Source organism: Fukomys damarensis, unplaced genomic scaffold (assembly GCF_012274545.1).
Source record: "Fukomys damarensis isolate Sample0158 unplaced genomic scaffold, DMR_v1.0_HiC HiC_scaffold_33, whole genome shotgun sequence".
NCBI lineage: Eukaryota > Metazoa > Chordata > Mammalia > Rodentia > Bathyergidae > Fukomys > Fukomys damarensis.
Genome location: NW_022900945.1, coordinates 1,375,108 through 1,387,154, shown reverse-complemented (window position 1 = coordinate 1,387,154; position 12,047 = coordinate 1,375,108). Strand labels below are relative to the sequence as shown.

The window sequence follows — 12,047 nt, the reverse complement described above, 5'->3', positions numbered from 1 at the left end:
CCAAGACCAGCAGAGTCACACAGAGAAAGGGTTACGTGTGCACATCACGTGAGTCTTTAAGGTGCATTTGTGAGTTTATTTGGGCTTCGCTCCCCAGGCTGGCAGCGCTTGGAGCATGGGAGGAAGGCGCGGTCCCACCCCACCTCGTGTCTCAGATACAAACTCTACGGCTGTGTCGACTCACAAGACGATACCAGCCAAGAAACACATTTCCAGCTAAAAGGCAGGTGCTCGGTTCTTGGGAACAGCCACACAATAGCCGGTGAGAGTCAGAGCACCCTGTGGCTCTACAACCTGGAGAACCTCGGAGCCGGGCCCAGTCTTGGAGACACAGCTGGGGCTGAGGTTAGACACACTGAGCTCCTTCTCCCACCGGAGATGAAACCCAGCACCTCCTGGGCAGCCTGGGGCAGGCCTGGGGCTCCCCTCCCAGGCGGAGGCAGTGGCTTCTGGGCCTGGGCTGCCTGCAGGGAGTGCAAGCCGCACAGCTGTGGTCCATCGTGCGGGCGGACTGGGCTCGGCTCGGCCAGGGTGATGGCGGCCCGCGGGTGCTGCTTGGGAGTCCACCGCGAGGATCTGATCAAGCGGCTGTGGAGCGCAGTGGCGCCCTGCAGGAAAGCACAGTGTGTGGGGACCTGCGCTCACACCGACACTCGCGTCTTTGCTTTTGGTTCCAGGGATCGAACTCAGGGCCCTCGCTTGTGAGCAGGTGTGGTGCTGCTGACCCACTTCCTGGGCCCTCGCTTAACAGGAGGAGGCCCGCTCGGCTCAGGGACGTGGCCACGGGCTGGCCCGACACAGAAAGGCAGGGCACGGTGTGGGCACCACCGCGGCCCGTGTGTGGGGCATGGGCCTGTGCAGGACTTGTCCACTGACCCCAGACATGGTCTGCTCGGCTTCCCATCTGCGGGCAGCTGCGCAGTCTCCTGCAGGGCAGGCCAGGAGTCCGGCAAGCAAGGTCACCTGGGGCTGGGGACACAGGTGCCAAGCCAGGCTCCGGCTGGGGTGCCCTGGAGGGAGAGGTGCAGGGGCGGTCTGGACCACCAGCTGGGTTCACAGGCCTCAGTGTGGATCTTGCGGTAAAGATACTCAGAACCAGGCCTACCCCACAACTCCAGGCCCTGTAGTCAAATAACTTCACTTATTTACTTACCTTCAGAAGGGTAACGGGAATGACTGGGCAAAACTGCTTTTATTTATTTATTTATTTATTTATTTATTTTACTTTTTTTGCAATACTAGGGATTAAACCCGGGGCCTTCATATTGAGCTACATCTCAGTTCTTTTTAAGTCAGTAGACTGCCCAGGCTGGTCTAGAAACTGCACTCCTCCTGCCTCAGCCTCCAAGGGTGCTGGGATGACAGGCGTGCACCACTGCACCTGGCTGATGTTGGTTTCTCAGCTGTGTGCTCAGCTGACCTAGCTGCAATGTCGCCGTGTCTGGAAGTCAGACAGGTAAGTGACACGCACCCTGAGGGGCCTTTGGGTGTTGGACTCGCCAAGACCACGCTGCCTGTGTTGGCTCCCACAGCCCCGGGCCAGTGCCGGGGATGTCAGGGACCGTGTGGGGTGTCTGGGCGCCTGTGGGGAGGGGAGGATGGGCCAGGCCGGCCGTCTATGGCTCTGGCAGGTGAGGAAGGCGGATGTTGGGGTGCAGGAGCTGCTCGGGTGACGCTGTCCATGGAGTGGGACCGCTTCTCCTTCCTCTCTAGGGAGTAAAGGAGTGAGGCCCGGACAACCTCAGCAAGCAGACTGAGCTGTCAGCATTCAGCTCTTCAGAGTCTCACGGTTCACAATGCAACCAAATTCTAATTTAAAAACGCAAAATGAAGTTGAAAATAATTGCTCTAGGGATATCCAGAGGCAGAAGCAGGAGGAGGCAGTGTGACTGCTACTGGTGACCTGAGGGGCTGTTGTCACTCAGCTGGGCTGACACAGCACGTGTCTTGAGGTGTTTGGTGACCAGATGCCTCTGGCCTCTGGCCCTGACACCTTTTATTTCTTTTTTGCCTGGTATTTTGTTGTTGTTGCTTTGAGAAAGGGTCTCACTGTGTAGCTCCCGCTGGCCTTGAACTCACTGTGTAGCCCTGTCTAGCCTTAAACTTGTGGCAGTCCTCCTGCCTCAGCCTCTGAGTGCTGGGATGACAGGTGTGGGCCATGATGCCCAGCATGGGTCCATTATTTTAGAGAACTATTTCTCCTGGTCAGTGTGGGGGTTTCCTATGAGATTCAGAGGAAAGACACACACACACACACAAGCACTTAAAAACCTCACCTACTTTTGAATAATAAGGAAGTAGAGTGAAAGGCGAAATGCTTCTGCAAACACAGCCTTGACATAAGTTGGCAGGTCTCCACGGGGCCTTCTGTGACCCTACAATACTAACCCCAAGCCCTTCTCCAATGTAGTAATCTTAGGCGGAGGGGTTCTGAAAACAGTGCCTGTGGTTAACTCAGGAAGCGGCAGTGGGGAGCTTCATTCCTGGCCTGGGAGACTTCAGAAAGCTCCCTCCCTCCCTCCCTCCCTCCCTGGACTAGAGCTTGAATCCAACATCTCACATATTAGGCAGCTGCTCTACTGCTGAGCTTCACGCCTAGCTCTTTTTAAAGATATTTTAAGTCAGGTCTGGGTGGCTCCTGGTGGCCTTGACCTCCTGATCCTCCTGGCTCTGCTTCAGGTGCCCTCGACTAAGCCCCCATGTTTGTGGTACTGGGAATTGAACCCAGGGCCTACACACTGAGCTACAGCCAGAGCCCATTTGGATTTTTTTATTCGACACAGCGTCCACTCAGTTGTTAAGATTCCCCGTGCTGGGCTTGAACTTGTGATCTTCTTGCCTCAGCCTCCTGAGTGCTGGGGTGACAGGTGCGCACCCTGCTTTCCCAACCTGTTTCAACTCTGAAGGAATCTGTCCTGTGTGTGCGTGGTGCGGCCTCCGTGCTGTTGGGGTCTGGCCCGAGTGGGAGCCACAGGTTTTGGGAGGCCGTGATGGTCATGCAGCTTGCGTCCTTGGGCAGCACGTGGCCAGCACTCCTGCCTGGGGCCCCCCGCCTCCTCTGCCCTGGCTGTGTGGACGCAGCCTGCCACACTGACACCTCAGCTGTCCTGTGTCTGCTCGGAGCTCAGCCTGGGCCCTCCTCACCCCGCACCCAGGATGGGGGTGCAGCCCGGCACGTGGCCCTGGAGGCCGGGCACTGGGGGGAGCTGAGGCCGGCGTGGACAGCACAGTGAATTCCGGGGCAGCATGGGTCACACACCAAGACCCTGACTTAAAAACCCAAAGGAAAGGAACACCAGGAGAGACCAGGGCGCAGTGGGTGGGCAGGGAGGTTTGTTTTCAGGGTGCAGTGTGGGAGTCTCTTGGACTCGCCCTGCAGGCTGGGGCTGCTCTGCTCTGCATGGAGGGTGCTGGCCTCTCTCCCAAGAGCCGTTGCCCACGGTTCCCTCCCTCTGGCCACAGTGGGGTGGGGCCACCCTGGTGCGGGAGGGTCACTTGCGGTCCCCTGAGACTCAGGGCCTGGGCCACAGAGGAAGCTGTGAGGGCCCCTGCCCAGCAGTGCCTGGCTGAGTAGTGGACAACTTTCCTGGAGTGGGATGGGGACCGGTGTCCGTAGTCACCACTGAGGGCTATTGTGATGCCATGAGCTTCTCAGGTGAACTTGGGTTCTGCCCATGCCCATGGGGCCCGCTCTCCTGCCCGATCCAGCCCTCGCATAACTGGGTTTAGCAAAGAGGGGTGTGGTGGTGCACACCTGCACCCCAGCGCTCAGGAGACTGAGGCAGGAGGGCCACTGCGCTACAAGCAAGTTCACGATCAGCTGAACTACACAGCAAGACCCTGTCTCAAAGACAAACACCATGGGTTCATGGGCTTGTTCATCCAGTTCCCTGGCAGATCCTCAAGGCCCACATTTCTACGTCTGTGCCCTCAGCCCTGGTGCCTGTGGTGCCTGCGTTAGAGAGGCTCTCGGCAAATCTCTGCCGAAATAGCAGTGAGGGTGCCGGACTGTGAAGGCGCCACCCACCGCACCAGTGGCCCCTGAGTTCGCTCGGCGCCGCCCCCTGGCCGGACACCAGTCGGACCAGGTCCTCTTGCACACAGGGAGATGAGTTTCTGAACTCTGGTGCTGCCTGCTGTGCCGGCTTCTGAGTGGCCCTGAAACTTCCCCCAGCTGCTGGCTGGGGCGGGTGGGGCCTCACCCATTCCCTTGCAGGCTCTTTGAGCTAAGCCTCGCTCTGTGTGCTCCAGGAAGGGTGCAGAGGCCCTGGAAGCGAGCGCCCCGCAGGGCTGGGCACGGCTGTGACCCCACCACTCAGGGCTCCTCAGAAGGCCTGGCTCTATCCCTGGAGCAGAGCTAGTGGGCCAGCCGGGGTGCAGGGACCTCCGAGTCCCCTGTGGGCCCCTCATCAGGGCTCTGAGAAGGGCTGGGAAGCGGTGTTGGGGCAGCATTGGGGACGGAACCTGGGCCCTCACTGAGCTACAGCCCAGCCCAGGTTTGTATTTTGAGACAGGGCCTCGCTACGTTGCTCAGGCTGGGCTTGAACTGGCTGTCCTGCCTCAGCCTCCCCATGAGCCCCACGCCCAGCTGGGGACAGCACCTCATGCTCCCCATGCCTGTGAGTGTCCGGCCTCAGGCGCTGCTCTGGCGGCTGCTGATGAGACAGCGAGCAGGGGTTTGATCTGAGCAAGATGCAGCCCGCAGGCTCCGCATCCTGAGGACAGGTGCAGCGGCTGTGCCATGGCTTCAGGGCCCTGTGTCATGCAGAGACACTGGTGGGCACAGAAGAGCCTGTGCTATGCTGTGCTCCCTGGGCCAGCCCCTTACTCAGGGATCGGCACTCACGCTGCATCCTCTGAGGGATGGTCGTCGCCTGGCGAGCCGGGGAATTGGCCTGTGGACATGCTCTCCAGCTGGGTCGCTATGGCACCGATGTTGGTGTCGGCCATGACCTGGGGACAGAAGGAGGTGTCGTGAGAGCCGCAGGCGATGCCCAGCGCTCATGCTGAGCCCGGCTCACCCAGTGCTGGGGACGCGTGGGGGATTCTCTCAGCCTGTCCTTCATGTGGCTCCCAGGACGCCACTCACCTCCTCACCCTCTGGCCGTCCCCTACCTCACTGTCCAAGGGACACAGGGCTCAGTCTGCAGCTTTGCACCGTTCAACTAAATGTCTTCCCTCAGTTACCTCAGGAGTCGGAAGACGACCTAAGGACGGTGACTCCCCAGGCGCCATCTCCCTCTTCCTCAGTTACCTCAGGAGCTGGGCATGCACCTAAGCGTGAAGACTCTGGACTGATCTCCACCTCCCACCCAACTCCAAGCCCAAGTGTCCGCCTCCCTCCCTGGCTCCTCTTGGGGTGTCTGTCAGTACCCCAAATCCACCCTCCATCTTTGGCACACCGTGCTGTCACCCAGGCCTTCGCTTCTCTCAGGGTCCTGTCCCCCCTCACTGGGGTCTGTAGGTTCCGTCACTGTCACCAAGCCACTCCCTTCCTGGTCCCCTGGCGCGGGGCTCAGTCCTGTCCAACACAGCGGATGCTTTGGCTCCGAGCTGTCCCTGCTGTGACCACATGGCTGAACACTGGCCCCTGCCCCACTGTCCTCCCTGTGTCTGAGGCCCTGGCTCATTCAGGTGGCACTGGGGCGTGCATGTGCACCACGAGTGCCTTTCCTCAGGTCCATCCCTGCCTGGCTCCTGTTCACTGTCGCATGTAAGACCTGTCACCGTCTGCCTTCTCTACCCCTTGTAGGCGTCTCTCCCTGCTCCTGTCTGTCTTCATGGTGAAAGGACTTGCGGGGAAAATGAGCCCGCGTGAAACCTTCTTGAGCAAGGACTGCGGGACAGAACCTCCAGAATCCCTGCAGCAGAGCAGGGCTGACGGGCCCTGGAGAGAGGCCCCAGTGGAGATACAAGGTCTGCCAGGGAGGCGGTGCTGTGGCTCAGGATGGAACTTGGGGCCAGCTTGGGACGCGGTGGTCTCTTGGCCTGGTGGAGCTGGGTGTACAGTCCCTGAATGTGACCCAGGACAGCCGAGGGATGGGCAGACAGTGGCCTTCTGAGATGCCAGCTGCCCACCCTCTCCCCAGCGGATTCACCTGACACAGCAGGGCCAGGACACAGGCTGAACACTCACGCCATGTGCTCTTCCAGGTTCCCAGAGCCGCCACGCAAGCCGGCTGCAGAGGGAAGGGGCTCCCTGATGGACAGGACTTTGCTGTGCAGTCCTGTCCTCTTCCGTCACTTCCTTCTCTTGGTACTGGGGGAACAGCCCAGGGCCCCTGCACTGCCTAGAATCTTGTGCTTATTATTTCCTATATAGAAAAAAGCCCCTGTCCTTCCTGTACAGCCTGGGATGTGCCCTGTGGCAGAGACTCAGCAGGGTGCTAGACAGAGTTGCAGAGCCCAGCCTGGCTGTGGGGAACTTAAGGACGCGGGCTGCTGTGGTCTTGGCAACTTCCCTGATTTTTGTCTTCTAGGAAAAGGCAAAGTTTCAGCAAAACAGAAATCAGACAAACAGTGGACATGGCGCCACCTAGTGGGAGCAATGGCACGCGTCTCCCAGAAACAGCCCCACAGGAAGGCAGGGAGGGCCCGGTGCCCCTTCACCAGGTCTTGGTGCCATGGCCCGTTCTGATGCAGCTGCGCGGGGCCCTTCCACCAGCCCTGACTGTCAGGTCTCTGCTCTCCGTGGCCTTCTGGTCCCTGACCCCTTGTCCTGTCCCCACATCACCACTCCCCAGGCCACAACCAACTAGCCCTGCCCATGCCCGTGGCCCCCGGAGAGGGCCTTGGGCCTGTGATGTGGGGCTGCGCCCTTGTGTCCCGGCAGCTGGGCTGCCTGTCTCTGCTGCCGTGCTCTGGGGCACACGTGCTGCCCGGTCCACCTTAGGGCTCAGGGCCTTCAGGGAGGGCCTGGCCCAACCCAGTGCACCGGGCAGCCTTGGCTTGGCTTGGCCAGAGGGGTAGATGGCCCCGCCCTGAGGGAGTGCCTGTCTCAGAGCAGAGTGAGCAGCACCAGCACAGTGCAGAGCCAACAGCATCCTGGCAACAGGGTATCCTGGGTGTCGACGCCAAGGCAGAAGCTCTGCCCTGCTTAGCCCTTGGGACTGGGCTCTGGGTTCTCTTCTAGTCCCGCCCCCAAATATTTCTGCGTGTGCACTCTAAAAGATTGGAAAGTATTGCACAAGCTCAAAGACTCCAACACTCACTCTCTGGAGACACAGTGAACTTTTCTTCTACAGGAATGAGCTAGATAATATGCTCAGATGCCTATCTTGAAGCTTTTTTTTCTTTGTAGTACTGGGGTTGAACCCAGGGCCTTTGCACTGACACCCCCACCCCTTGCTTTAGATAGGGTCTCACTAAATTACTAAGTGGCCCAGACTGGGTTTAAACTTTCAGTCCTCCTACCTCAGCCTCCCAGAATTCAGGGATTATAGGTGTGACTCACCAGGCCTGGCTTGAAATTTATCAACTTGATTGTTACTGCCTCCCTGCTGCAACAGATGAAAATTTAGTATACCAAAGCCTTTCACGTAGCTTTGTTTTCTCTGCCGTGCTGGGCTTTTACTGAGCTCCAGCACTGGGCTCCTGGTTTCCCCTCTCTCACTGTGCTCACTTGCTGGAGTGGATCCTGAAGTAGTTTTCTCAGGAAGACACTGATGAAAAGGTGAGGTGCCATTTGGATCTCTTGTTCTTTTGTAGGTAAGGTATACGTTGGCTTTGAGGTCTTAAAATGTATCATTCTTGCATTATTTATCCTGGTCATAACTGGCCTTTAAATTTCTTTCAGTTGTACGTTTTTATCACACTGCTTCTGTTCGCATTTCTGATCTGTTGGATATCTATCAGTTCTCCCGGCTTAGTCTCGTCTTACCCTGTCCCTTTTGTGCAGGGCTGGGTACAAACCCAGGGCCTTGTGTTGTGCTGTGTGGTGGGTAAGGACCTGGCCTGGGCCACAGCTGCAGCTGCTCCACCTGCCGCTTCAGGGGGAGTCTCCTCTCCACCTCGGCAGCGGGCCTCCGGCGTCAGCTCTGCGAGCCCTGCAGGCCTTGTGAAGCAATCCCGCCCCCTGCAGATAGAGGCTCCCTTGGGATCTGCTCCTGACTGACTCTCTCACCTGCCCTGCAGGAGCACGCTCTGTGGACGCCTGCACTTTTGGGGATGCCCAGGCCCCCAGGAGAGGTGTGGCGGCTCTGCTACTCCAGACAATGCTCAGGACCACAGCCACTCCCTCTGCCTCCCTGGGGACAGCTCTGCACGAGGCTCTGATGGTGCCCGCAGTCCCTGTGCTGCAGAGAGCAGGAGGAAACAGCTGTGGCCCAAGGAGAGGGGAACGTGCCCTCCACGCAACCACTATTCATAGAACCACGCGTGAGCGGGAGGCCTCCCGACTTTCCCGGGCTCTCGTTCGGCCCGTGTGGGCGACACTGAGGACGTCAGGACAGCTAGCTGTGGGTCTGCCTAGGTCATAGCAGCAGGCAGCCCGCAGGGAGGCGCTGTGCAGTGTGGGATGGGACGTACCTGCAGGACGATGCGGCCCACGGCGTTCTTCAGCAGCGCCACGGCGTCGGCGTGCGCCAGCCCATCCAGAGGCTGCCCGTTGATGCTGACGATGCGGTCTCCAACCTGGGAGGAAGCTGCTGTCATTAGCACAAACGCCACACGCCCGGCTCCTCGGCACCAGGCTTTTCCCTCGCTGGCTTCCTAGGTGGGTGGCCGGGCGCCCCGAATCCGCTGGCCAGGACAGCCGGGAGCGGGCAACCTGTCAGGGAAGCTGTGCCCAGGACACCCATTGTTTCCTGATGTACTTTTCTGCCTCAGTTAAGATGACGGCGAAACTCAAACTTTACGGGGCTTGGGACAGCTGTATGTCCGCCCTGCGCTGGGAGGCAGGGAAGCCGTGGGAGCTTCAGGTGTGACGCTTCCCTGGGCGCAGGCCTGGCGGGCTCTGGGTTTGGGCTGAGCAGGGGCCCGGCTGCACCCCAAGCGCCATGCGGCTGCCCGCTTACTTTCAGCCTCTGTGTCCGTGCCGCCGCCCCGCTGGCCTGGACCATGGCGATGAAGACCGGGACGTCGCCCAGGGGGCTGCCTCTGCCCCCGGCAATGCTGATCCCCAGCGGGTCGCCAGGCCCCTGAGGAGACAGCGGGGGTCAGGAACTCGGGGCTGACGGAGGGAAGGGAGCCGCGAAGAGAAGCTGCCATCCCGGGAAGGTGCTGCCGGGCCCTCCTCCCTCCACGGCCGTCCTCCCAGCCCCACGTCTCTCTCGCCCATTTCTGCTGCCCACTTCCTCCAGTGACTCGAAGGCGAGCTCACGCCCAACAGATCTCGTTGCAGGAAACACGAGTTTTCTGCAAACCCAGTTGCACACAGGACAGAGGCGGCGGAACCACAACTTACTCTGAGGATCTCCACCGTCCTGGGCTCCGAGTCTGCGCCTGTGAAGGAAGCCGTGGATGTAAGGGCACCCAGCTCGGGACAGCCTTCCTGAGTTCCTGCCGTCAGGGGTCACCAGCGGGCAGCACGGCATCCTCTGAGAGGGACGCAGCCCTGATCGCATGGGCCCAGCCACGCAGAGCTCAGGGGCCGTGGTTTGCACTTTGTGTTACCGGCCTCTGCCCTGCGCAAAGCCAGCCTCTCCCAGCAAAAGGCTCTCAAAGGCCCTGTCCCGCCTAGCTCAGGGACACGACCTGACGCTTCTTCCCTGCCTCCCTCTGTCCCCCAGGGCTGGGCACAGAGCCCAGCCAGACAAGCTTAGCTTCCGTCACCCCTGCCGTGGTCCCTGGAGGCTGCTGTGACCTGACCCCTGACCTGTGAAGGGTGCCCCTCCCTCCCAAGCAGGCCTTTCAGGAAGAGGCCTGAGCTTAGCGGACACAAAGATTTAAAGCCATCTGAGTGAAAGGGGACAGTGTGTGTGTTCTGCTGGGCGCGTCCCGGGTACCTGGGCTCTGTTGTGAAGGGCCTGCTCTCCACGCTCCGACCAGGCTCTGCAGGCTGGTGAGGACCGGGGCCAAGGTGGGTGCACAGCTGCCAGGTGTGCCGCGAGGGTCCCCCTGGAAGGCAGGGCCGGCGGTCACTGTGCGCAGCCCACGCGGGCCCCAGAATCATGCTGTCCGGGGTTGCCTGGTGCTGGGGTCCCTGGCACCCCACGGAAGGTGCTGGAGAGGCCGAGGATGGAACCCCAGACAGGCAGATGCCTCTGCCCATCTGAACCCAGTGCCCCTGCCGTTCAGGGACAAGGGCACCATTGGGCTGTGCATCCCCTCCCGGGTGGCCGCGTGGCACTGGCCGTGGCAGTCAAGATAATGTGTTCCCTGCTCAGCACCCACACCACAGCGAGCACACATTTTGCTAAGATGAGCATAAAACATCTCGATCGACAGCAACTGGATCCTCAACTGTGGGAGAAGGCAGCAAGCATGAGGGGGAAACGGCTTCTTTGGGGATGTATTGCTCTTTATTCCCAAGAGTTCTCGAGTCAGTAATAATCTAATCCGGGGTGCTGTACCCATCAGCTGACCCTCCACTCATCTGTCCACCACGTGTGTGTCTGTGGCGCGTGGCCACTGGCGACGCTTCTGTACACAGGGAATCCCCTCTACCGCGGGCAGCGCCACCAAGGGTGAACATGTCCTCCACATGACCAAAGTTATGCCTAACTGCTTTTAAATGTGAAGCTAAGCCTAAGACCACTGTTACTACTTACGTTTCACTTTAATCCATTTCTTTAAGTCTGTGCCCTGGGTTTTGTATTTTAACTTTCCTTAAAAACTCTATTAATCTCTTCCCCTTTTTTGTGGTGCTAGGGATCAATTCGGGGAGTACACAGGCTGAGCAAGGTCTCTCCCGAGGAGCTGCGTCCTCAGCTGGGAGATTTCAGATACGCAGTACAGCTGAAGAACTTTAGAGACCATACACACTGCACAGACCCGCAGTGAAAATGGCTACATTGTGTTTATCACAGCCATTCATTAATCAGTGCGTCTGTTCTTTACGGATGTGTTTTGATGAAAATCATAGGCATCGATACACTTCAGGATGCATGCGCCATTTAAGAGTGTTTGAATGTTTTTCCTGACAGGATGGATTGAAAACGGTGCTGTAAAAGCTGCTCAGAGGGAAGAGGTGCAGTGTGTTGTAGTTTGGCCTAGAAGAACCTGCAGGCAGCGCTTGTGTGACTGTCCTGGAGGGTCCTGGGTCTCCTCCAAGGCACACTTTGCTCTCTGGCTGCTGGGGAGATGCTGGGGGCCCCCAGCCTCGAGTGCTCCCTGATCAAACCCACTCCTGGTGGTGTCAGTGAGCTACGGCCTCCTCTGTCCCCACTCTTGCCCTGGCCAGGAGGAGTCCAGCCACACGGGGACCTGTCCTCATTCAGCACAGACTCTCGTGTTCAGCTGTAGTGTTAAGAACAGGCTGATGAAGCAACAGATTTATTTATCTGAAAATGGAACTAAACTTCTAGCCTAGGAAATGAGCCCTTTGTGAGGAGAGCACCTGCTCTGGGCCAGGTCGTGGCCACACTGCTGCTACCTGCGCTCACCGCTGGCCTCCCGGAGCTGCCAGTACCAACCTCCCCGGCTTGGTGGCCACAGTGGTGCCCACAGAGCAAGCTGCTCTGCAGTCAGCTCCTCCAGGCCCCGCAATGCTCTGGAGTCATGCACAAGAGCGAGGTCCCCCACCCCAGGAAGATGGCTCCAGGAGCCGCCCCCCGTGGGTCCCAGGCTGGCACCCTAACTTGGCACAGCCGTTGCCACCTGTCACGGACTTCACAAATGAAACAAGGAGGGAAGGGCGCCAACCTGGCTGTGCCGCGACGTCCTCCGGGAGCTCCAGGCGCCGGCGCGGAACCGCCCGACCTCCAGCTGCACCAGGCCCTGCGTGCACTGCGGAGACAGAAGCCCAGTGAGGGGCGCCCGGGGCTTGGGTCGGGTCAGGGCCGGCTCAGGCCCCGCTGCCTCCTGGCTTCTCGGGAAGGTGTTCGTGATGGGGAGAAAGCCGCGGGAGAAGGGGACCAGCAGCCCTGTCCTCCAGACTGAAGGTGAGG

At 59.5% G+C, this 12,047-nt stretch overlaps 1 protein-coding gene across 1 annotated transcript in view; it reads right to left on the bottom strand.

Annotated features, from left to right (window-relative positions):
- Positions 1-492: 492 nt before the first annotated feature.
- Positions 493-12,047, bottom strand: part of Patj (PATJ crumbs cell polarity complex component) — a 150,568-nt gene continuing 139,013 nt past the window's right edge. The window contains exons 40-46 of the mRNA XM_019204676.2: positions 11,803-11,886; positions 9,945-10,056; positions 9,404-9,441; positions 9,015-9,137; positions 8,527-8,631; positions 4,847-4,953; positions 493-608 (exon numbers count right to left, since the gene is read on the bottom strand). Coding sequence (XP_019060221.1) covers positions 581-608; positions 4,847-4,953; positions 8,527-8,631; positions 9,015-9,137; positions 9,404-9,441; positions 9,945-10,056; positions 11,803-11,886 — 597 coding nt within the window. The 3' untranslated portion in view covers positions 493-580. The remainder of the gene's footprint in view (positions 609-4,846; positions 4,954-8,526; positions 8,632-9,014; positions 9,138-9,403; positions 9,442-9,944; positions 10,057-11,802; positions 11,887-12,047) is intronic.